The sequence below is a fragment of the Oncorhynchus masou genome, chromosome 24, assembly GCF_036934945.1.
Source record: "Oncorhynchus masou masou isolate Uvic2021 chromosome 24, UVic_Omas_1.1, whole genome shotgun sequence".
NCBI classification, from domain to species: domain Eukaryota; kingdom Metazoa; phylum Chordata; class Actinopteri; order Salmoniformes; family Salmonidae; genus Oncorhynchus; species Oncorhynchus masou.
The window spans coordinates 93508112-93534633 of NC_088235.1; the positions used below are offsets into that span (position 1 = coordinate 93508112).

The window sequence follows — 26522 nt, forward strand, 5'->3', positions numbered from 1 at the left end:
AGGGCAGCTGGGGTGTCTACTGGTCTGCTCCAATTCAACCTGTTGCAGATAATGGAAAAAAAGTACTGTGTGGGTTTTTAAGCCACAACCCTAAAGGAACCAGTTTTACAATAATCTCAGCTTTGTTCACTCATATCTGCATTTTTGGTGTGTGTGTCCGTGTGTGTGCACATTCACTGTACAACAATATATTGATTCAATTGTTCCTGTTACAAAGTCTACTTAATTAGGATGGAGAAGCTTGGTCACCATCCATAACCTAACCGCATAAATTAATGAAATAGAGGTTCATGATTATTTGATCAAACTCTGCTATCATGTTTAATTTCATTCACTCAGTTCGTAAGTGGTTTTAATTGCTGCAATAAATGTGTCTGACAATGAGATGTAACAACAGCTGTTACTCGGCTATAAGTAAGTTTGACAAATATTCTCCACAGTTGTTAATCCATGTTTTAATAACAAGTTATCTACAAATCTGACTGATACCACTGTATTCTGGTCGTTATGGGAAGTACACTGTCACTGAAGCAAAATAACATATAAAAGAGTTACAAACAAACAGACTGTACCTTGTATCTTAAAAGGTCCCTCCAGTTGGCTTCAGTATACACTGTATAAATGAGCATGGTTGTATTTAAATAAGATGGTGAAGTGGATGTGGAGAGAGTTACATATCTGATTTTCTAGATCTGTTTTTGTTTATGGTGTCAGAGTTTTTGTGTGTCTTCTGTGGACAAAAAAGCACCAGCTTCCAACATCTCTCAACCATTTACAAGTCATTGAGTCACAACCCAACTGAAAGCCAAAAGACACAATTCACATGTCCTTATTGTGTCTCTGTAACGGTTAAGTACATACATTTAAGGTCTTGTAATCCAGAGAATCAACAAACCATTGAAAGTCAAACTACTGTAGCAGTATACCATTTAGCCGTCCAATAGTTCTCCTTGTAGCCGTTGCGCTTTAACGTCTCCCAGTCATTCCATAGTAGCTGTTAACTACACAGCTTGGTGGTCTCGTAATCCAGAGAGTTTGGCAGGCGGTTGCTGAAGGCCTGCAGGGAGGCGTGTATGCGGACCACCTCACTGGCTGTCAGTTTGAGCCGGTGTCTGAGCAGACATGCGAACAGGTCTAGTCTCTGCTGACCTGGGGGGGACAGTCTGTTGACCCGGTCCCTGATCTCCAGCAGCTGCAGCAGAGCCGTGTCCTGGGACCCCTGGGTGTATGGGTAGTCCAGCTGCAGGATCAGGTCATGGATTGCTTCCGGGTCAAAGTGCATGCTGTAGCCAAATACTTGGATGCTGTTGATCTTCATGTAGCCCAGATTCCGTGAAGGGTCAACCATTTCTAATGGCTCATAGTAGAGGCTGTCATTCACAGCCCCCGCCGGACCTCCAGCGCCCTGCATCTTTATCCGGCTCCGCAGGTAGATGTGGATGGTCTCAAAGAAGGTCTTCCACTTGTTGCCCAGTGTCAGGGTCCAGTTGAAGCACTCCAGGGGTAGATCCAGTTTGGTGGCCGTCCAGTCTGGGAAGCTGTTCTCACTGACTGGAATGTACCAGCTCTCAGAGTGGCTGCCTCCGAAGGGGTTGATGTAGAGGGTGAGGACGGGCTCCAGTGTGCTGTTCTTGGTCAGGCAGATCTGGAGAGACACGCCCAGCAGCATGTGGACCAGGTTGGACTTGTACTTGTTGCTTTTCAGCGTCAGCAGCATCCTCTTCCTCCAGGATGGGTCAAACCAGCTGTTCAGACGCATGTCATTGCTGATGAAGATGGCGTGGACCTGGAAGGATAGATACAGTTGTTTAAGTTGTTAAGACAATAGTCCATCTACTTTTTCAAGATCCTACTTAACTTTATTACATTTAAAATATCTCTACAACTTATCCACAACATCGTTCACAAAATCAAATGGCCATGTATTTACCTCCAGCCTACGGTCGGCCCTCTGCAGGAGGTATCTCAGCTCCAGGTCCTGTAGGTCTGTCTCAAAGCCCAGGTAGTTCTCTGTTGAGTCAGCCACCATGGGTCTGCAGGCCCCCTGGGTTAGGGCATAGCCAGGGTTGCAGCTCCCACATCGTGTGTGGTTGTCTGGGGCACAGGCTGCGCAGGCGGGACCCTCTCCGATGGCACATGGTGGGAGCAGCTGGCAAGGGCTGTGCTCGTAGCTGCAGGTACAGCTGTGGAGCTCCTCAGAGAAGGAACCCAGCTGGTTGTTCTCAGAACAGTAGAGGAGAGACTGGAAGTGTATCAGCCAGTAGGATTGGGGCCTGGGACGTAGACAGAGAGATAGACAACATAAAACAAAACATTTGGGAATTAAAATGGATGTGAATTTAATTGGTTTATTTAGAAACTTTTTTGCACAATTATACACTACATGACCAAAAGTACTGTATGTGAACACCTGTTCGTCAAAAATCTCATTCCAAAATCATGGGCATTAATATGAAGTTGGTCTCCCATTTGCTGCTATAACAGCCTCCACTCTTCTGGGAACAGTTTCTACTAGATGTTGGAACACAGCTGTGGGGACTTGCTTCCGTTCAGCCACAAGAGCATTAGTGATGTCAGGCACTGATGTTGGGTGATTATGCCTGGCTCGCAGCGGGCTTTCCAATTCATCCCAAATGTGTTCAATGGAGTTGAAGTCAGGGCTCTGTGCAGACCAGTCAAGTTCTTCCACACCGATCTTTACAAACCATTTCTGCATGGACCTCGATTTGTGCACGGGGGCATTGTCATGTTGAAACAGGAAAGGGCCTTCCCCAAATTGCCACAAAGTTGAAAGCGCAGAATCGTCTAGAATGTCATTGTGTGCTGTAGAGTTACGATTTCCATTCACTGGAACTAAGGGGCCTAGCCCAAACCATGGAAAAACAGCCTCAGACCATTATTCCTCCTCCAACCAACTTTACAGTTGGCACTATGCATTGGGGTAGGTAGCGTTCTCCTGGCAAAAACAGATTTGTCCGTCTGAATGCCACATGGTGAAGCGTGATTCATCACTCGCATTTCCACTGCTCTAGAGTCCAATGGTGAGGAGCTTTACACCACACCAGCCGATGCTTTGCATTGCGCATGGTGATAGGCTTGTGTGTGGCTGCTCGTCCATGGAAACCCATTTCATGAAGCTCCGGACGAACAGTTGTTATGCTGACGTTGCTTCCAGGGGCAGTTTGGGACTCAGTAGTGAGTGTTGCAACCGAGGACAGACGATTTTTTACTCGCCACGTGCTTCAGCACTCAGCGGTCCCGTTCTGTGAGCTTTTGCAGCCTACCACTTCACGCCACAGCCTCTGTTGCCCCTAAACTTTTCCACTTCACAATAACACCACAATACAGTTGACCGGGGCAGCTCTAGCAGGGCAGAAGTTTGACGAACTGACTTGTCGGAAAGGTGGCATCCTATGAAGGTGCCACGTTGAATTTAACTGAGCTCTACAGTAAGGCCATTCTACTGCCAAAATTTGTCTTTGTAGATTGTATGGCTGTGTGTTCAATTTTATACACCTGCCAGCAACGGGTGTGGCTGAAATAGCCGAATCCACTCATTTGAAGGGATGTCCACATACTTTTGTATATGTAGTGTACTTCGTAAAAAAAATCTAATCAAATCAAAACAGGTATTATTTTAATGGGAAAATATGCTTCTGTGAGTAAAAAACAAAATAAAACATATACCATTATTAATGCACTCTGCGAAAATAGACATCTTTGAAAAAAATATGGCAAACAATATTGTGAAAGAGGCATTTAGAGAGCAAAATCAATAGGACTAATGGTGAAAGTTAGAACACAAAGTGTAGTTTTAACCGACTCAGAAGTCAAATTATTATTTGCTCTATAAATCGACTTCTCTCTCCAAATTATTTCTTCATAATGTGTAAGAAGATGGCACTGCAGTGGATTATTATTTTTTATTAATTAATTATTATTTAACCTTTATTTAACTAGGCAAGTCAGTTATTAAGAACACATTCTTATTTACAATGACGGCCTACTCCGGCCAAACCCGGACGACGCTGAGCCAATTGTGCGCCGCCCTATGGGACTCCCAATCAAGGCCGGATGTGATACAGCCTGGATAGCAGCAGTCTTACCTGACCAATTTTGCTCTTTTTTGTGTTTTGTTATTACACTGTTCTTAACTGTATTTGTGCATAATGTCTCCACCGTATTTCCTATGACCAGAGATCACCAACCTCGAATTGGACAAACATTTATACTTCAAAGAGTTGGCAGCTCTGGACATCATGCTCACTCCGGACCAGGCCCTACTTCCCGGGACTCGAAAGAGGAAGCAGTGGCAAAATAGACTGCCATTACCCTCTGTTCTACTGGCGAACGTGCAATCACTGGAGAACAAACAGGATGAGCTACATTTGAGACTATCCCATCAACGGGACGTGAAAAACTGTAGTATCCTATGTTTCTCAGAGTCGAGGCTGAACGTGGACATGGATATACAGTGCCTTGCGAAAGTATTCTGCCCCCTTGAACTTTGCGACCTTTTGCCACATTTCAGGCTTCAAACATGAAGATATAAAACTGTATTTTTTTGTGAAGAATCAACAACAAGTGGGACACAATCATGAAGTGGAACAACATTTATTGGATATTTCAAACTTTTTTAACAAATCAAAAACTGAAAAATTGGGCGTGCAAAATTATTCAGCCCCCTTAACCTGTTGATGCTCTGGGGGCGCTATTTCATTTTTGGATGAAAAACGTTCCCGTTTTAAACAAGATATTTTGTCACAAAAAGATGCTCGACTATGCATATAATTGATAGCTTTCGAAAGAAAACACTCTGACGTGTCCAGAACTACCAAGATATTTTCTGTGCGTGCCCTAGAACGTGAGCTTCAGGCAAAACCAAGATGAGACGGCATCCAGGAAATGAGCAGGATTTTTGAGGCTCTGTTTTCCATTGTCTCCTTATATGGCTGTGAATGCGAGAGGAATGAGCCTGCCCTTTCTGTCGTTTCCCCAAGGTGTCTGCAGCATTGTGACGTATTTGGAGGCAGATCATTGGAAGATTGACCATAAGAGACCACATTTACCAGGTGTCCGCCCGGTGTCCTGCGCCGAAATTGGTGCGCAAAAGTCAGCTGCCAGTATTTTTCCATGGGATACAGAGAGGAAAGCAAGCTTCCACGAACTGCATATCAATGAAGAGATATGTGAAAAAACACCTTGAGGATTGATTCCAAACAACGTTTGCCATGTTTCGGTCGATATTATGTAGTTAATTCGGAAAAGGTTTTACGTTGTAGGTGACTGAATTTTCGGTTCGTTTCAGGAGCCAGACGCAATGTAGAAAACGGAACGATTTCTCCTACACACAGACGCTTTCAGGAAAAACTGCGCATTTGGTATGTAACTGAGAGTCTCCTCATTGAAAACATCAGAAGCTCTTCAAAGGTAAATGATTTTATTTATTTGGTTATCTGGTTTTTGTGAAAATGTTGCGTGCTAAATGCTACTCAAAATGCTATGCTAGCTTTGCATACTCTTACACAAATTAGTCAATTTCTATGGTTCAAAAGCATATTTTGAAAATCTGAGATGACAGTGTTGTTAAGAAAAGGCTAAGCTTGAGAGCAGATGCATTATTTTCATTTTATTTGCGATTTTCAGAAATCGTTAACGTTGCGTTATGCTAATGAGCCTGAGGCTTTAGTCACGATCCCGGATCCGGGATGGGGAGTTCCAAGAGGTTAAATTAATACTTTGTAGCGCCACCTTTTGCTGCGATTACAGCTGTAAGTCGCTTTGGGTATGTCTCTATCAGTTTTTCACATCGAGAGACTGAACATTTTTCCCATTCCTCCTTGCAAAACAGCTCGAGCTCAGTGAGGTTGGATGGAGAGCATTTGTGAACAGCAGTTTTCAGTTCTTTCCACAGATTCTCGATTGGATTCAGGTCTGGACTTTGACTTGGCCATTCTAACACCTGGATATGTTTATTTTTTAACCATTCCAATGTAGATTGTGCTTTATGTTTTGGATCATTGTCTTGTTGGAAGACAAAACTCCATCCCAGTCTCAGGTCTTTTGCAGACTCCATCAGGTTTTCTTCCAGAATGGTCCTGTATTTGGCTCCATCCATCTTCCCATCAATTTTAACCATCTTCCCTGTCCCTGCTGAAGAAAAGCAGGCCCAAACCATGATGCTGCCACCACCATGTTTGACAGTGGGGATAGTGTGTTCAGGGTGAGGAGCTGTGTTGCTTTTACGCCAAACATAACGTTGTGCATTGTTGCCAAAAAGTTCAATTTTGGTTTCATCTGACCAGAGCACCTTCTTCCACATGTTTGGTGTGTCTCCCAGGTGGCTTGTGGCAAACTTTAAACAACACTTTTTATGGATATCTTTAAGAAATGGCTTTCTTCTTGCCACTCTTCCAAAAAGGCCAGATTTGTGAAATATACGACTGATTGTGGTCCTATGGACAGAGTCTCACACCTCAGCTGTAGATCTCTGCAGTTCATCTAGCGTGATCATGGGCCTCTTGGCTGCATCTCTGAATAGTCTTCTCCTTGTATGAGCTGAAAGTTTAGAGGGACGGCCAGGTCTTGGCAGATTTGCAGTGGTCTGATACTCCTTCCATTTCAATATTATCGCTTGCACAGTGCTCCTTGGGATGTTTAAAGCTTGGGAAATCTTTTTGCATCCAAATCCGGCTTTAAACTTCTTCACAACAGTATCTCGGACCTGCCTGGTGTGTTCCTTGTTCTTCATGATGCTCTCTGCGCTTTTAACGGAACTCTGAGACTATCACTGTGCAGGTGCATTTATACAGAGACTTGATTACACACAGGTGGATTGTATTTATCATCATTAGTCATTTAGGTCAACATTGGATCATTCACAGATCCTCACTGAACTTCTGGAGAGAGTTTGCTGCACTGAAAGTAAAGGGGCTGAATAATTTTGCACGCCCAATTTTTCAGTTTTTGATTTGTTAAAAAGTTTGAAATATCCAATAAATGTCGTTCCACTTCATGATTATGTCCCACTTGTTGTTGATTCTTCACAAAAAAATACAGTTTTATATCTTTATGTTTGAAGACTGAAATGTGGCAAAAGGTCGCAAAGTTCAAGGGGGCCGAATACTTTCGCAAGGCACTGTATATATCTATATGTTATTTTTACTCATCATTGTTATTTGTTATTCACTGTGTACTTATTCCTCTTGTTGCTATTTCAATTTTTATTTTATATTTTTTATTGTTTATCTTTAACTCTGCATTGTTCACTCTTAGTCTGTACTTGTTGTTTATGAATCATGTGACAAATTATATTTAATTCAATGATTTGATTTCATTGTTAGCAGTGGAACTGGCCCCAGGAAGTGAAATCAATCATACATCGTCTGTGTGAAGTGCTGCGAACGAACAGGACGTAGGGGAGCCTTTCAAGTGTTCGCCTTTCAAGTGTTCCGCTTCACTCCCAGGCAAACTGACAAACATTCCACTTTCTCTCTCCATCTCTCCATCTCTCCACAGTCTACGGAGATTTCTCTTCACAAAAAAAAGTATAGTACTTCCAGTTTTCTTCAGAGCAGCAGTAATAAAGTAGATAAACATTGCTTGGCTGGCTCCCTGTTTCTCCCACTCACACAGGGAGAGGTAGAGAGGATTGCTATCAGCTTCCTGGATGGGTGATTAAAGTGTAATTGGGGCTCAGTGGAAAGAGCTGTATTGTAGGAGCAGAACGGGACTCTTACCATTCTCTGGGTAGGCGGATGTGAGGCTGCCTCTGGCACCTCTTGCTGAGGCTGAAGAGCTTGAACACCACTCTCTGGGCTCGTCTGAAGAGCACACTCATGCTGTTCTCCAGCTGCTCGTAGCGCCACTGGAACACGCCATCCAACGACCAAAGGTGCTGGATAGTCGACACGTTCAGGAAGAAGTTCTGCGGGAGCCTCATAAGGAAGGTCTTGAACTCATCTGTCAGAAAGAGAGTGAAAATGAAAAAAAGAGGCAACTTTTTCTAAAGGTGATTGTTTTTAAATGAACATGCCATGAATATGGCCAGGGGACATCTGTGGAGGTAAAACTTTCTTAACCCCTGGAAATTATTTAAAGTAAAGAAATGAACAGGAAACAATGAAACAAATCTGCTTACAAAAGGTATAACTGGGATTTTCCCTGCACATTCTGTTTGTTCCTATGCTGGAAAGGAAAGTGCATAAGATCACTTCAGGCATGTCGCCACATTCCTCAAGGCTAAAGGAGAACAATGTAATTGGTTCCAGAACTGCCATGTTCTACGTTTCCGTGGTTACTTTCTTCCTGCTGGCATCCCATTCCGCTGATAGAGCAGAACGTTGACACGTCTTTGATATCCTTTACCGAAGGACACGTTTACGACCACACCTGAAAAACTCTTTATTCCTGGCACTGCCCTGCACTCTCCTCTCCTCCCTGCTATTAAAACATAAACTTTGAAAGTAATTGCACAGATATTTCATACACCAAAAAAATAGAAGAGAAAAAAATGCCCATCAATTCTGATTTCACCTCAGCAACCATGGCCACTGCAGAGTGACATAGAGAGGCAATAATACCCCCAGATTATACTAAGTGCCCTCATTCATAAGATGTTACTATGCCAATGTGAAACACTGGACTTGTAATAAATGTTTTTTTATGTATGATTAATCTGCTCGAGACATATTGTAAACTACCTGTGCAAGGAGATGTTGATTTTGTAATCCAATCCTGTCAGGTTGTGATTTGCTGTACACAGATCCTGTGCCAAGTCCCCCAGGTTTCACTGTGAGTCATTATGGTTTACACTGTTTCAACTGTATATATAAATATGTCTTGGGTACACAGGAACGGTCCTCCACCTTTAAGGGTGTGACATGGTAAAACACTTTTATTCAGCTCACATAGTCCCCTACAGAAACTTTTCAAAGATTGTCCACATGAATTTATAAATTATCAACTGCATGGAGAACGAGTAAGTTTACAGCTAAGCTAGTTGAAGACACCTGTAGATATTGCATGTCAACTGAGTGGCACTGGACACTTCATATATCAAATTAAATGTGTAATAGTTTGAGCATCTTAATATATAATAGGATCTAAAACAATTTTGTATTTAAACTTTACTTTGACAGGGAGTGAGGCTGAGACGAGCAGTCTCTTTCACAGATCAGCCCTATATACAGTACCTGTCATGTCTTGTTATGTCTGTTCCTGTCCTTTCTCTTCATTCTCTCTCTGCTGGTCTTTTTAGGTTACCTTCTCTGTCTCTCATTCCTCAGCTGTTCTACATCTGCCCTAACTAGCTCTTTCACTCTTCCCCACCTGTTCTCTCTTCCCCCTCTGATTAGGTCTCTATTTCTTTCTCTGTTCCTGCTACTTTCAGTGTCTGATTCTTGTTTGTGTTTTTTGATGCCAGAAGCAAGCTGTCGTCTCGTTTGCTTCCACCTTGTCCTGTCCTGTCGGAGTCTGCATGCATGGCAGGTGCAACCAGCATTATACTACGTTCTTTTGTTCCATTGACTACGTTGGAAGAGGATTTATGCCATTCCTGTTTTTATTAAAGAACTCTGTTTTCTGTTAAAACCGCGTTTGGGTCTTCACTCAAGTTCATAACAGTACCAGTCAAAAGTTTGAACACACCTACTCAATCCAGTTTTTTTAAAGTTTCTTTTACTATATTCTACATTGTAGAATATTTGTGAAGATATTACTACTATGAAATAACACATATGGAATCATGTAGTAACCAAAAAAGGGTTAAACAAATCTAAATATATAGTTTATATTTGAGGTTCTTCAAAGTATTTTGTATTTGTATTTATTATGGATCCTCATCAGCAGTGCCAAGGCAGCAGCTACTCTTTCTGGGGTCCAGCAAAATTAAGGCAGTTTATACAATTGAAAAAAAAACATTACAATACAGTCACAGACTGTGTGCCCTCAGGCCCCGACTACCACATACTGTATATGCAGTACAAAATCCATGTGTACGTGTGTGTATAGTGCATATGCTATCGTGTGTGTGTGTGTATGCATGTGTCTGTGCCTATGTTTGTGTTGCTTCACAGTCCCTGCTGTTCCATAAGGTGTTTTTTTAATCTGTTGTTTTAATCTAATTTTACTGCTTGCATGAGTTACTTGATGTGAAATAGAGTTCCATGTGGTCATGCCTCTGTTTAGTACTGTTTACCTTCCATAGTCTGTTCTGGACTTGGGGACTGTGAGGAGGCCACTTGTGGCATGTCTTGTGGGGAATGCATGGGTGTCTGAGCTGTGCACCAGTGGTACAAACAAACAGCTCGGTGCATTCAACATGTCAATACCTCTCATAAATACAAGCAGTGATGAAATCAATCTCTCCTCCACTTTGAGCCAGGAGAGATTGACATGCATATTATTAATATTATCTCTCTGTGTAAATCCAAGGGCCAGCCGTGCTGCCCTGTTCTGAACCAATTGCAAAGTCCTTTTTTGTGGCACCTGACCACACAACTGAATAGTAGTCGAGGTGCGACAAAACTAGGCCTGTAGGACCTGCCTTGTTGACATTGCTGTCAAGAAGGTAGAGCAGCGCCTTATCATGGACATACTTCTCCCCATCTTAGCTACTGTTGTATCAATGTGTTTTGACCATGACAGTTACAGATACAGTGCTTTTAGTTTTAGAAATATTTAGGACTAACTTATTCCTTTCCACCCACTCTGAAACTAACTGAAACTCTTTGATAAGGGTTGCAGTCATTTTAGTCACTGTAGTAGCTGACATGTACTTTGTTGAGCTATCCTCAAAGTAGCCACCCTTTGCCCTTATGAGAGCATTGCACACTCTTGGCATTCTCTCAACCAGCTTCACATGGAATGCTTTTCCAATAGTTTTGAAGTCGTTCCCACATACGCTGAGCACTTGTTGGTTGCTTTTCCTTCACTCTGCTGTCCAACTGATCCCAAACCATCTCAATTCGGTTGAGGTCGGGTGATTGTGGAGGCCAGGTCATCTGATGCAGCATTCCATCACTCTAATTCTTGGTCAAATAGCCCTTACACAGCCTGGAGGTGTGTTGGGTCATTGTCCTGTTTAAAAACAAATTACTTTCCCACTAAGCGCAAACCAGTTGGGATGACGTATCGCTGCAGAATGCTGTGGTAGCAATACTGGATAAGAGAGCCTTGAATTCTAAATAAATCACTGCTGCCATACATGTAAAAAAATGTATCACTAGCCACTTTAAACAATGCCACTTAATATGATGTTTACATACCCTACATTACTCATCTCATATGTACAGTGGGGAGAACAAGTATTTGATACACTGCCAATTTTGCAGGTTTTCCTACTTACAAAGCATGTAGAGGTCTGTAATTTTTATCATAGGTACACTTCAACTGTGAGAGACGGAATCTAAAACAAAAATCCAGAAAATCACATTTTATGATTTTTAAGAAATTAATTTGCATTTTATTGCATGACATAAGTATTTGATCACCTACCAACCAGTAAGATTTTTTCTTTAAGAAGCCCTCCTGTTCTCCACTCGTATAAAAGACACCTGTCCACACACTCAATCAAACAGACTCCAAGCTCTCCGCAATGGTCAAGACCAGAGAGCTGTGTAAGGACATCAGGGTTAAATTGTAGACCTGCACAAGGCTGGGATGGGCTACAGGACAATAGGCAAGCAGCTTGGTGAGAAGACAACAACTGTTGGCGCAATTATTAGAAAATGGAAGAAGTTCAAGATGATGGTCAATCACACTCGGTCTAAGGCTCCATGCAAGATCTCACCTTGTGGGGCATCAATGATCATGAGGAAAGTGAGGTATCAGCCCAGAACTACACGGCAGGACCTGGACAATGACCTGAAGAGAGCTGGGACCACAGTCTCAAAGAAAACCATTAGTAACACACTACGCCGTCATGGATTAAAATCCTGCAGCGTACGCAAGGTCCCCCTGCTCAAGCCAGCGCATGTCCAGGCCCATCTGAAGTTTGCCAATGACCATCTGGATGATGCAGAGGAGGAATGGGAGAAGGTCATGTGGTCTGATGAGTCAAAAATAGAGCTTTTGGTCTAAACTCCACTCACCGTGTTTGGAAGAAGAAGAAGGATGAGTACAACCCCAAGAACACCATCCCAACCGTGAAGCATTGAGGTGGAGACATCATTCTTTGGGGATGCTTTTCTGCAAAGGGGACAGTACAGGACGACTGCACCGTATTGAGGGGAGGATGGATGGGGCCATATATCGCGAGATCTTGGCCAACAACCTCCTTCCCTCAGTAAGAGCATTGAAGATAGGTCATTGCTGGGTCTTCCAGCATGACAACGACCCGAAACACACAGCCAGGGCAACTAAGGAGTGGCTCCGTAAGAAGCATCTCAAGGTCCTGGAGTGGCATAGCCAATCTCCAGACCTGAACCCAATAGAAAATCTTTGGAGGGAGCTGAAAGTCCGTATTGTCCAGCGACAGCCCCGAAACCTGAAGGATCTGGAGAAGGTCTGTATGGAGGAGTGGGCCAAAATCACTGCTGCAGTGTGTGCAAACCTGGTCAAGAACTACAGGAAACGTATGATCTCTGTAACTGCAACCAAAGGTTTCTGTACCAAATATTAAGTTCTGCTTTTCTGATGTATCAAATACTTATGTCATGCAATAAAATGCTAATTATTTACTTAAAAATCATACAATGTGATTTTGTGGATTTTTGTTTTCGATTCCGTCTCTCACAGTTGAAGTGTACATATGATAAAAATTACAGACATCTACATGCTTTGTAAGTAGGAAAACCTGCAAAATCGACAGTGTATCAAATACTTGTTCTCTTCACTGTATATACTGTACTCTATATCACCTACTGCATCTGCCATCTTTATGTAATACATGTATCACTAGCCACTATAACAACGCCACTTAATATAATGTTTACATACGCTACATTACTCATCTCATATGTATATACTGTACTCGATACCATCTACTGCATCTTGCCTATGCCATTCTGTACAATCACTCATTCATATATCTTTATGTACATATTCTTCATCCCTTTACACTTGTGTGTACAAGGTTGCTGTTGTGAAATTGTTAGGTTAGATTACTCGTTGGTTATTACTGCATTGTCGAAACTGGAAGCACAAGCATTTCCCTACACTCGCATTAACATCTGTTAACCATGGGTATGTGACATATAAAATTTGATTTGATTTGGTATCTTGTATGTCTGTAAGTTAACAATGTAGTAAGGTACGGCAGAAGTTTATGCAGGAATGCTTTATAAACAAGAGCGCAATGCATCGATCTACGAGACTTCAAAGAAGGCCAGCCTACTTTCTGATACAGAATGCAGTGTGTACTGGAGTGCGCTTTGATAAACTGTGTCCAATGCCCAGGACCTCCACTTCTTTACCCGCGGGATCATCTAAGACCAGCCACCTGGACAACTGATGAAACTGTGGGTTCGCATAATGAAGAATTCCTGCACAAAATGTCAGAAACCGTCTCAGAGTGATCTTTGTCCTCACCAGGGTCTTGACCTGACTGCAGTGTGCAAAATGCTCACGTATGATGGCCACTGGCACGCTGGACAAGTGTGCTCTTCATGAATGAATCCCAGTTTAAACTGTACCGAACAGATGACAGACAGTATGTATGGCAGGAACTCCCAAACTCGGTCCTCGGGACCCCAAATAGTGCACGTTTTTGTTTTTGTTTTTACCCTAACACTACACAGCTGATTCATATTATCAAAGATTGATGATTAGTTGATTAATTGAATCAGCTAGGGCAAAAACCAAAACATGCACCCCTTGGGGTCCCGAGGACCGAGTTTGGGAAATCCTGGTGTATGGCGTAGAGGTCGACCGAATATGATTTTTCATCACCGATAACAATTATTGGAAGACCAAAAAAGCCGATACCGATTAATCAACAGATTTTTATATATATATTTGTAATAATTACAATTACAACAATACTGAATTAACACTTATTTTAACTTAATGTAATACATCAATAAAATCAATTTAGTCTCAAATAAATAATGAAACATGTTCAATTTGGTTTAAATAATGCAAAAACAAAGTGTTGGAGAAGAAAGTAAATGTGCAATATGTGCCATGTAAGAAAGCTAACTTGCTAATAAGTTCCTTGTTCAGAACATATGAAAGCTGGTTGTTCCTTTTAACATGAGTCTTCAATATTCCCAGGTAAGAAGTTTTAGGTTGTAGTTATTATAGGACTATTTCTCTCTATACCATTTGTATTTAATATACCTTTGACTATTGGATGTTCTAATAGGTACTTTAGTTTTGCCAGCCTAATCTCGGGAGTTGATAGGTTTGAAGTCATAAACAGTGCAATGCTTGAAGCACAGCGAAGAGCTGCTGGAAAATGCAGGAAAGTGCTGTTTGAATGAATGCTTACGATCCTGCTGCTGCCTACCACCACTCAGTCAGACTGCTCTATCAAATCATAGACTTAATTATAATATAATAACACACAGAAATACGAGCCTTAGGTCATTAATATGGTCAAATCCGGAAACTATCATTTTGGAGAAAAAAAAGTTTATTCTTTCAGTGAAAAACGGAACCGTTCCGTATTTGGTGGCATCCCTAAGTCTAAATATTGCTGTTACATTTCACAACCATCCATGTTATGTCAAAATTATGTACAATTCTGGCCAATTAATTACGGTCTTTGTTAGAAAGAAATGGTCTTCACACTGTTCGCAATGAGGCAGGCGGCCCAAACTGCTGCATATTCCCTGACTCTGCTTGCACAGAACGCAAGAGAAGTGACACAATTCCCCTCGTTAAAAGAAATTCATGTTAGCAGGCAATATTTTTTAATTTTTTTAACTAGGCAGGTCAGTTAAGAACAAATTCTTATTTTCAATTATGGCCTAGGAACAGTGGGTTAACTGCCTGTTTAGGGGCAGAACTACAGATTTGTACCTTGTCAGCTCAAGATTTGAACTTGCAAGCTTCTGGTTACTAGTCCAACGCCCTAACATCTAGGCTACCCTGCCGCCTGCAGGTTTGAAAATATATACTTGTGTATTGATTTTAAGAAAGCCATTGATGTTTATGGTTATGGAACACATTGGTGCAATGACAGCACTTTGTTTGCAAATGCGCTTGTTAAATCACCCGTCTGGCAAAGTAGGCTGTGATTCAATGATAAATTAACAGGCACCGCATTGATTATATGCAACGCAGGACAAGGTAGATAAACTAGTAATATCACCAACCATGTGTAGATAACTAGTGATTATGTTAAGATTGATTGTTTTTTCTAAGATAAGTTTAATGCTAGCTAGCACCTTACCTTGGCTCCTTGCTGCACTCGCATAACAGCTAGTCAGCCTGCCACGCAGTCTCCTTGTGGAGTGCAATGTAATCGGCCATAATCGGTGTCCAAAAATACAGATTACTGATTGTTATGAAAACTTGAAATCGGCCCTAATAAATCGGTTTGCTGATTTCAACAGAGAACCCCATGGTGGCGGTAGGGTTACAATATGGCCAGGCATAAGCTATGGACAACGAACACAATTTCATTTTATCAATGGTAATTTGAATGCACAGAGATACTGTGATGTGATCCTGAGGCCCATTGTCGTGCCATTCGTGCCATTCATCTGCCTCCATCACCTCATGTTTCAGCATGATAATGCATGGCCCCATGTTGCAAGTATCTGTATACAATTCCATGACCTGCATGACCAGACATGTCACCCATTGAGCATGTTTCGGATGCTCTGGATCGACGTGTACGACAGCATGTTCCAGTTCCCGCCAATATCCAGCAACTTCACACAGCCATTGAAGAGGAGTGGGACAACATTCCATAGGCCACAATCAACAGCCTGATCAACTCTATGCAAAGGAGATGTGTCACGCTGTGTCTGTCACGGGATGTGTCACAGTCATGTGAAATCGATAGATTAGGGCCTAATTTATTCATTTCAATTGACTGATTCCTTTATATGAACTGTAACTCAGTAAATTCTTTGAAATTGTTGCATGTTGAGTTTGTTTTTTGTTCAATGTAATTCATTATCAAGCTTTTTGAAAGATAGCGTTTTATCAATCCTGATACCCAGATATTTATAAGCGGGGACACGAGAACAGGAGGGCACCACCATGCATAAAGCATCAGATACATTTTTATGTGATTTGGAGAATCACATATACTTGGATTGACCTGCATTAAGTACCCATTTCAGTTCAACAAAGGCTTTCTGCAAAGCAATGAAGGTAGATTGAAGCTCCGAAAGAGCCTGGTCAACCGTGGGGGCAATAGCATACAAAACCGTGTCATCTGCATTTTATTTGCAGATAGACCAACATTTTTATATAGACAGAAAAATGTACATTACCTAAAATCAATCCCTGTGGGACGCCTTTCGTGATATCAAGGACACCGTTCATAAAACATTTCAGAGAATATAATTATTGGAGATGAAACAACCTTTGTGGAGATCGAGCACATGGGCCGCCTTCTAAACCCTGAGATAATCAACAGATTAAAAATATGTGTAAATGACTCTGCAGTCAGGGGAGCAGAAAGCTGCAGCAGGAAACGATAAAGCAAACCAGTCCAATTGATTTTTTTTTAAGCAAGGCGTTAAAAAGTGGAACATTGCTGAAATGAAAACAAAGATTCACTGATCTTCCATTGAGCCAACTAGACGCTGGTGGAGGGAAAAGCAGTAGAATGACTGACCAGGCTAAATTAAATCACAATTTATTTCAAATAAAAAGCCTGCTGAGATAAAATGCTGATTAAAAGCATCACATATCAATTTTTTTTCAGTAATGATGCCAGAGTCTGACACAACTTGCTTAGGCAGGGAAGGACAGGAATTTCCACGCTTCAGTGCATGAACTGTTTTCCAACATTTTGACGGATCACCAGCAGAGTCTGACATAGAACTTAAAAAAGTAGCTTGATTTAGCTTTCTTTATTGAGGAAGTACATATATTTCTCAATTGCCTGAAACACTGCCAATCTGCTACCAAGTCGGTTTTCTAGCCTTGGCCCAATCCTTATTTCTCATTATAATGAGATCTGAAAGTTCAATACAAAACCAAGGATTTGTTCTATTTTTTCTCTAAGGCGTGTTTGTCTACTAGAGATATAAAAATACATTTAAAAAGTTCTAGAGCCAATTTGTCCTTACCTGAATCCTCAAACTCCTTGTAGAGTGTCCCCCAGGTCTCAGTGATCCTCTGTAGACTGTCCTCCATGGCTTGGATGTCCATGTAGGGACAGTTGCATTCTGGGAACTTGGTGTCACACTTGCACCAGCAGTCATTGTCCTTACAGACGAAGCCCCCCTCCCCATTACAGGCAATGTAGCTTAGAGCAGCCTGGACAAAACTGTCCCTCAGGTAGTCTGGCAGGATAACCTGCAGGCCTGTAAAACAACACAACACAACCAAGATTTAGTACCACCATCAAAGTGTACAGTAATGGTACTGTATGAGAGGATCGGAATAAGTGATTTATAGTGGGTGAATCACAAGGCAGTTAAAGTTTAGTTGTTAGCCTTGGTACACTAACAATGTCAAATCAAATCAAATCCAATTTTATTGGTCGCATACAGATGGTTGGTTGATGTTATTGTGAGTGTAGCGAAATGCTTATGCTTCTAGATCAGACAGTGCAGCAGTATCTAACAGGTAATATCTAACAATTTCATAACAAAACCCTAATATCTAACATATTCCACAGCAAAACCTAATACACACAATCTAGTAAAGGGATGGGATAAGAATATATAAGTATAAAATATATGTATGAGCAGTGACAGAGTGGCTGAGATGCAATAGATAGTAAAGAATAGATAGTGAAGGATACAGTATACAGTATATATACATGAGATGAGTCATGTGAGATATGTAAACTTCTTAAAGCGGCATTACTAAAGTGACTAGGGTTCCATTTATTAAAGTGGCCAATGATATCAAGTCTGTAGGTAGGCAGCGGCCTCTCTGTGCTGGTGGTGGCTGTTTAACAATCTGATGGCCTTGAGAAAGAAGCTGTTTTTCAATCTCTCTATCCCAGCTTTGATGCACCTGTTCTGACCTCGCCTACTGGATGGAAGCGGGGTGAACAGGTAGTGGCTCGAGTGGTTATTGTCCTTGATGATATTTTTTGCCTTCCTGTGACATCAGGTGTTGTAGGTGTCCTGGAGGGCAGGTAGTTTGCACCCGGTGATACGTTGTGCAGACCACACCACCCTCTGGAGAGCCTTGCGGTTGTGGGCAGTGCAGTTGCCGACTGGACGCTCTCAATTGTGCACCTCTAAAAGTTAGTGAGGGTTTTCGGTGACAAGCCACATTTTTTCAGCCTCCTGAGGTTGAAGAGGCGCTGTTGTGTATTTTTCACCACACTGTCTGTGTGCTTGGACCATTTCAGTTTGTTGGTGATATGTACACCGAGGAACTTAAAACTTTCCTACTCCTCCACTGCTGTCCCCTTTTTCATGTGGATAGGGGGATGATCCCTTTGCTGTTTCCTGAAGTCCACGATCATCTCTTTTACTTTTGCTGACATTGAGTGAGAGGTCATTTTCCTGACACCAGACTCCAAGTGCCCTCACCTCCTCCCTGTAGGCTGTCTCGTCGTCGTTGGTAATCAAGCATACCACTGTGGTGTCGTCTGCAAACTTGATGACTGAGTTGGGGGCGTGCATGGCCACACAGTCGTGGGTGAACAGGGAGTAAAGGAGGGGACTGAGAATGCACCATTGTGGGGCCCCAGTGTTGAAGATCAGAGGGGTAGAGATGTTGTTTCCTACATTCACCACCTGGGGAAGTCCAGGAAGTCCAGGACCCAGTTGCACAGGACGGGGTCTCAAGCTTAATGATGAGTTTGGAGGGTACTATGGTATTGAACGCTGATCTGTAGTCAATGAACAGCATTCTTACATAGGTATTCCTCTTATCCAGATGGATAGGGAAGTGTGCAGTGTGATGGCGATTGCATCGTCTGTGGAACTATTGGGGCGGTAAGCAAATTGAAGTTGGTCTAGGGTGATATGGTCCTTGACTAGACTCTCAATGTAAGAGCAGAACAATGATAGTCCAAACTGTATTTTATTCTCTACAAGCGTTGTCATGGGATGTGTGGATCTCTTTGAAGATGCTATTGTATGGGAATTTATGATAGGGTGTGCTAAAAACCTTAAAATTATTATGTGATAATGGTGTGCAGGATTTGCATAACAGGAATACGTAAACAAAGGTCTGACATTAAAATGCAATATATGTGGTATGAATCAAAAAGAAACAGACCTTGCAAGTGGACTTTGTTTTCCGGACTCTGAACCAGAACAGAGCTGACAGAATCAAGGTTGTCATAGTTACTGCATCCGAGAGGGCCTGTCCGGGTCTCTGTTACCTGGGTAACAACAAACACACAATGCTTTGAATACACATTCCTTTTAACATCAGAGCAATGTAAGAATGACAAAAATATATTTATGCATCATGCATTTCCTTTGAATTGACATCCTGGCAATCTTACACCCACTCTTGCCCTGGATTCGTGTGCATGCTTTGCCATACGATGATTGACATTAGTATACGTACATGAACTATTCCAAATTGAAAAGGAAAAAAATACTACTACTTCTACAGTACTTCTGTATGAGACACATAATGCCAAAAGAAACACTTCTAAGAGTGGCTGCTCTCTGCTGGGGAAAAGCAATGAAGTGGCGGGCATGTGTGTTCCCTGGTGAGATGAGTGTTCAACCATGGGTTCCTGCTTCCTGTTCTCTATGAGTCAGAGCTGAAGCCCTATTACATACATTACACAGGCCCTTTAATGACCATCACCCACAGCTCTGAGTAGATAATGAAGCACGGCTAGCAGAGAGATGCAGAACATCGCAGTGGTAGAGCATATGTACAGTACGCCCTCTCTTCTGCTCTCTCTCTCCTTCCTTGCACCCACATACAACACTTAAAGGTCCAATGCAGTCATTTTATCTCAATATCAAATAATTTCTGGGTAATAATCAAGTTAGTTTGATTGTTTTCAATTAAAATGGTAAAAAATAAACAAAAATGTCTTCTTAGCAAAGAGCAATTTCTCAAGCAAGAATTTTGCTAGGGCTGTCTGGAAGTGGTCTGAGTAGGGAAGGAAAAACAGAAAACTAGCTGTTATTGGCAGAGGGGTTTGTAACGTTCTTTCTTATTGGTCTATTAACTTATTTAGCCCTTGGTGATGTTTCCAAGGCAGCCAAACCTCCATCTCACCAAAATAGGCTGAAATTGCAAGCGCTTTTCAAACAGCTCATACACTAAAAGGGCACTATCATCATTTTCCACAATTTCACAGAATTATTCCTACCTCATAGCGTGGAAATATAGATAAAACACAGGCAATTCATGTTTTTTACTGCACTGGGTCTCTTCTTCGATATAGAGGGCGCTCTTTTAATTTTTGGATAAAAAAACGTTCCCATTTGAAAACAAGATATTTTGTCACGAAAAGATGCTCGACTATGCATATAATTGACAGCTTTGGAAAGAAAACACTCTGACGTTTCCAAAACTGCAAAGATATTGTCTGTGAGTGCCCAGGAAACTAATGCTACAGGCAAAACCAAAATGAAATTTCATACAGGAAATGCCCCAGATTTTGAATGCACTGTGTTCCAATGTCTCCTTATATGGCTGTGAATGCGCCAGGAATGAGCCTACACCTTCTGTCGTTTCCCCAAGGTATCTGTAGCATTGTGACGTATTTGTAGGCATATCATTGGAAGATTGACCATAAGAGACTACATTTACCAGGTGTCAGCTTGGTGTCCTCCGTCAAAATTATTGCGCAATCTCCAGCTGCGTCCACTTTTCCATTAGGTTCAGAGGAGAAAGGCAACTGCCACGAATGATTTATCATCGAATAGATATGTGAAAAACACCTTGAGGATTGATTCTAAACAACGTTTGCCATGTTTCTGTCGATATTATGGAGTTAATTTGGAAAAAGGTTTGGCGTTGTAATGACTGAATTTTCGCTTTTTTTTTCTTAGCCAAACGTGATGAACAAAACGGAGCGATTTCTCCTACACAAATAATATTTTTGGAAAAACAGAACATTTGCTATCTAACTGAGAGTCTCCTCATTGAAAACATCCGAAGTTCTTCAAAGGTAAATTATTTTATTTGAATGCTTTTCTTGTTTTGTGAAAATGTTGCCTGCTGAATGCTAAGCTTAATGCTATGCTAGCTATCAATACTCTTACACAAATGCTTGTGTAGCTATGGTTGAAAAGCATATTTTGAAAATCTGAGATGACAGTGTTGTTGACAAAAGGCTAAGCTTGTGAGCCAATATATTTATTTCATTTCATTTGCGATTTTCATGAATAGTTAATGTTGCGTTATGCTAATGAGCTTGAGGCTATGATTACGCTCCCGGATACGGGATTGCTCGACGCTAGAGGTTAATTGATTACATACATTCCTTTGTTACAGGTATTCTTATGCACCTGCAGTGAAAATGGCAGCGGTGTTGTTCTTATTCTCTCGCACTCGAAAAAAAGAGAAACATCAGAGTGGTGTTGAAAGAGAGCTTCTAACAACTCAGCCATGGCAGGTCTTTTCTGTCGTATTGACTGAGACATCTCTCCTGACCTTTTCCCTGGCAAACCGTCTCTGCCAGACCTCATCATTCTTTCCATTCTCCCTCGCTTGCAACATGAAATCTCTTTCCAGTCCTCTTCTGTTGATAGAAAGCTCCTAATTGATTGCTATTTTTCTCTCTTTGTAGGAGAGGGACAGTGTCATCAGCCCAGAGATGTGCCCAGGTCCAGCCTGTCACAGGACAGTTGGTGGGGGAGAGACGGCTAGGAAACAAGGGTCAGTCCATCACTTACACAATCAAACACAGTCCCAAAGTGCTGACAGAGGGAAAGACTAAGAGACCTGAAGCTAATGCTGTGTAGGGTGAAACTTCTGGCGCTTATCAATCAAACCCTGAACCAGCAAAAATGTGTGTCTGGGAAAATGAATAGAATGTGTAAATCAGAGAGAGGGGAGACCATCTGTGTGTAATGATTTTTCCATTATTATTAACAGCACATTGTAAATCAGAAATTTCCTTGATATGGGATTATACTGCTGATAAGACTGTGAGGAAATGAGGAACAATGCAGAGTTTTGAGACACTTGAATATTGAATCTATACAGAGCATTATTTGATATGCCATATGATAGCCCATATGGCACAACGTTGACTGATGAGCACGGCATTCAATTTCCTCTATGGACAGCAGCTGCTTTTCATTGCAGATATATTCTGGTATATTACTAAATGCTTAATGGCACATTATTGGCCACCTGTATCTCTCAGCTGCTGCTGCTGGAGGGATTTCACATGGAGCACAGAGAGAGACTGTGTTCTAGTAGTCTCAGTTAAGCTTATTTTCTTTCTTCTTTGCTTCTGCTTTTCTTCATGACCACTAGGATGAAAGGATTGATATACAGGTGTATCTTAATTTGATCACTGTTGTTGCAGAGAAATGCTAATTGTCATTTCCACTTTTAAATGTCAGACATGATTTATCCTAACTAAAAATGCATCAACCCTTCCGAAAATGGCCATGAATTATAATGCACATGATAATTCACATTTCTGGTTGCTGCAGGATTAATTTCCAGCTGAGAAACTGGTCAAATTAAGATTGTACTGTGCATATGTAATATGTCTATGATAGCTAGATGAAGAAAAGAGGAGGGAGAGATTAGCTAAAAAGCAGTTATTTAAATTATGTGTTAACTCAGTGGCAGGTACATTTGCCCAAGACTCACTGGCAAGTGAAGGGGCAGGACTTTAGACTGGAAATGAAAGATTGTACAGTGCCCCTGTGACAACACAGACAACAACCGATTGAGTAGCAGGGTAGAAACGTAAAAAATGCAATGCTGCCATAATGGGAACATAATGCAATACTGGGACTGTCTGAGTGGAAATAAATAGGAATCCACACGGTGTTGTGAGAGCCCCACGGCTGAAGAACTTTCTCTCATTGTTCATCATTCTGCAGACACACTGCCAACCATCGCATCGGTCAGGTGGGGATATCAACATCGATTTAGTTGGGGAAATTGCCAAATCATAACAAAAATGATCCCTGCCGCTCTGGTAACAGCTTGAGTCATTACTCATTATAGCAACAACCTTTTCTGAACAGAGGTAGAGAGGTAGCAGGCTGCACCGTGACCTCTTTAAGAGGGAGAAGATTTCCACAGCAAACCCCCAGCACACCAGAGCACTAACAGGCTTTTCCTCTGAAATGAGCTCCCAAATTTTCCCTCCATACAAGGGGGGAGGGCAGCGGAAGCACCAGCAGCCTGATCTGCTATCCTCCTACCATCCCCTGTCCAATTCACATTCACATGGTGGAGCGGTTGGTTGTGTCTGTCCCGGCGTCACGGGGGTTGACGCCCTGTGGAAATGATGCGTGTGCTGAAGAATCCCTCCGCTGCCTCCCTCCCTCTCAGTGATTCACTCTGCTTCACTGATGAGCTGCTCAACCTCTCTGCTTCTCTGCTCTCACCTGTCACTCTCAACACATCTCTGCCTTTGAACCATTAAAGTTGGCGCTCACACACATACCCACACTTACACACATAGAAACACACACACTTCAAAAGTGACTCCCAACAGAACAGACAAAGCAAGACAAGATACCTCTGCTGTGATAGAAATGTCCGACCTCCCACACATCCTTGTGGTTCAGGGAGTACAGAGCTTTGATAGCTGTTATTCATAGTTTGCTCCAACAAATTCAGAGAGGCCGGATGCCACACACAGATGTGACTGTCACTATATAGCAACATGACGGATCTGAAAGGATCACGTTTGCTATTTTCAAAAGGGGTGTGTGCACATCCAACAACTTTACAGGTGCAGGGTTAAAAAAATGGCATAATAAAGAAACATAAATATTTGCACACTTTAGCTCAGCCTGACAAAATCCATCCTGTTGAAATGTTGCACTAACAGAGTGGATGTATTTATATCACTTTCCTTATTCACACAACATTGCAGTAACATACTGGTATGTCCTGTATGTCACAACATTCATCCCAACAGCTACAGTACTCAGTTCAGATGAGGTATGTCAACGCCTGGCCCTGGAAATACACCACCTACTGATCAACACTCCTGGCTCTTCACAACCTGACAAGCTGACACTTCTTACAAGGGGCATTCCAGGATCTCTAATCAGCTAACCAACTGTGCTGCTCCACTTGAACAAGTATGATTGCATGAAGTTTCAAGTTTGATGGAAGGTCAGTGTGTGTACTTGTGCGTGTATGTGTGGGTGTGCGTTTGGGTGTTGGTTGTGCGTGTGTGTGTTTGTGTGCGTGTGTGTCCGGTGTGTGCTTGTGTGTGTGTGTGTGTGTTTGTGTGTACCTTAATGGCTGTGGATGCTATCTGGATGTGGTGCAGCTTGCGCAGGGTGCTTTCTCTGTCTATGAAGTAGGAGGCAGCCAGCTGGTGCAGAGCCTCCAGAGTTACGCTGGACGAGTTGCCAGAGCCAGAGTATTCGCTCACATCCGCCTTCTTACTCAGCTTTCTCTTGTCCACAAATATCGTTAAGGCCTCTTCCCCTGCAAACACAAGATGGCGTTACGACAATGTTTGCCGACGCTGTTTAAACAGGCTTTTTTTTCAACTGTTGGGAGAATGTTCACTGGCTAACATGGTTTTAACAGTCTATACAAATGTCAGTTGACATTAGTCAGATGGTCTCTGAACTACATAGTCAACAGCTATCCAGTTTTAGTAGTATGGCAATCAATAGGAATAATATAGTGTATTATTCACTGCCAGGTATTATGACTATTAACCATGTGCAATTTGGTAGAATGTGAACAAACATACTTCCAGATTCAACCATAAAGGAGGCCATCATATCATATTATCAATGGTAGTCTGTGTTTTGTGTTCTTCTTCCTCTGCTGCAGAAAGGTGCCCTTAAATCCCTATGTAATTTATTCATTTATTTCATGAAGTCCATGTGTTCCAGAACACGGACAGGCAATCCATTTATAACCCCATTCAGCAGCCAGCAGCACATCTCTGGCTCATGGCCAAGCAACAGCTCCTCATCTTCCTCTCCTCATACAGAACTACTCTGGTTGTGTGCCAGGGCATGGAGGTTGCATCGCATCAGCCAGTGCAGCTGTGTGTGTGTGTGTGTGCGTGTGTGTGTGTGTGTGTGTGTGTGTGTGTGTGTGTGTGTGTGTGTGTGTGTGTGTGTGTGTGTGTGTGTGTGTGTGTGTGTGTGTGTGTGTGTGTGTGTGTGTGTCCACTCACAACTATGACCTTTCCAGGAGCCTGGCTGAGGTAATCGACAAGTGTTGCTTTCCAACAGGAAACCCATTCCCTTGGTTTCCTCGACATGCACAGGGCATTGTAGCTGAAATAAGCGTCTCTCCTGTAAAGAGCAACCACCCTCACAGTGTTGTCCACATGACTATAAAAAGCACTGGGGAATGACTGTGTTGCTGAGGGTTATGCAGTACATGTACGTGTAGTGAGGTTTTTACATGGGTTTTCATTATGGAGACAAAAATCTATTAAAGAAAAGTCTTCCACTGAATTCATATAGGCTGCTATGCCAATATTGGCATAGAAGGCATGTACATGTCCTGGCCTCATTAGCTTGTTGGTGTTATTGGGACTTTACAAACACAGAAAACTGACAGATGATTAGAATACCGTACCCCTCTGTTCCAACCATTAGGGGGATTCAAAAATATGACCCCGTATCGGTGAATAGGGATCAACTACTACTACCTACTCCAGGGGTAAGCAACCCTGTTCCTCGAGTGCTGCAGGTACTGTAGGCAGCACACCTGACCAATCTAGCTAATTGATCAGTTCAGTGACGGACTAAATTCCACAAACCTCGTCCTCCTGCGGCACTCCAGCACCAGGGTTGCCTACTCCTGACCTAATTCATCATCCCCACAGAATCCCCTGATCAAACACTATATAGGGAATAGTGTGCCATTTCAGACATAGTGGCGTGTTTACCTCCCAGCGTGGCCGACAGCAGGAAGTGTGTCCCATACTTCCTGATCAGGTTGTCAGTGATGAGTTGGGTGGTGGGTCTCCGACCCAGGAGACGGATGTTACGGATGAACTCTGGTGTCAGGGGCAATGGCGACTCCAGGAAGTCTCTCCTCTCCACAGCCAGGTTGTTCACCTTCCATCTCCCAAACTCTCTGGAAAGAAGAAGACTTTAAAATGTCCTTGAAACTGTTTGGTAAATAAGGCTCACTAATCATGTGATGGTATTAATGGTTTTCTGTCTGTCTGTCCTGTCTGTCTGCAGAAGAGTAGGGGAGAGGTGAGTCTATGGGGGCAGCTATCAACCACAATGCCTCACTGCATCCTTAGCTTTAAGTTCTGATGGAGAGATGGGAGAATGAGAGAGAAAAAGCGAGAGAGAGAGAGAGAGAGAGAGAGAGAG

General features: G+C 42.3%; 1 protein-coding gene across 1 annotated transcript in view; it reads right to left on the reverse strand.

Annotated features, from left to right (window-relative positions):
* Nucleotides 1–410: 410 nt before the first annotated feature.
* Nucleotides 411–26522, reverse strand: part of LOC135513045 (BMP/retinoic acid-inducible neural-specific protein 3-like) — a 31914-nt gene continuing 5802 nt past the window's right edge. Inside the window, exons 2-8 of the mRNA XM_064935698.1 lie at nt 26084–26274; nt 24455–24651; nt 19315–19420; nt 17196–17432; nt 7740–7962; nt 1931–2273; nt 411–1786 (exon numbers count right to left, since the gene is read on the reverse strand). Of these exons, the coding sequence (XP_064791770.1) occupies nt 998–1786; nt 1931–2273; nt 7740–7962; nt 17196–17432; nt 19315–19420; nt 24455–24651; nt 26084–26274 (2086 nt within the window). The 3' untranslated portion in view covers nt 411–997. The remainder of the gene's footprint in view (nt 1787–1930; nt 2274–7739; nt 7963–17195; nt 17433–19314; nt 19421–24454; nt 24652–26083; nt 26275–26522) is intronic.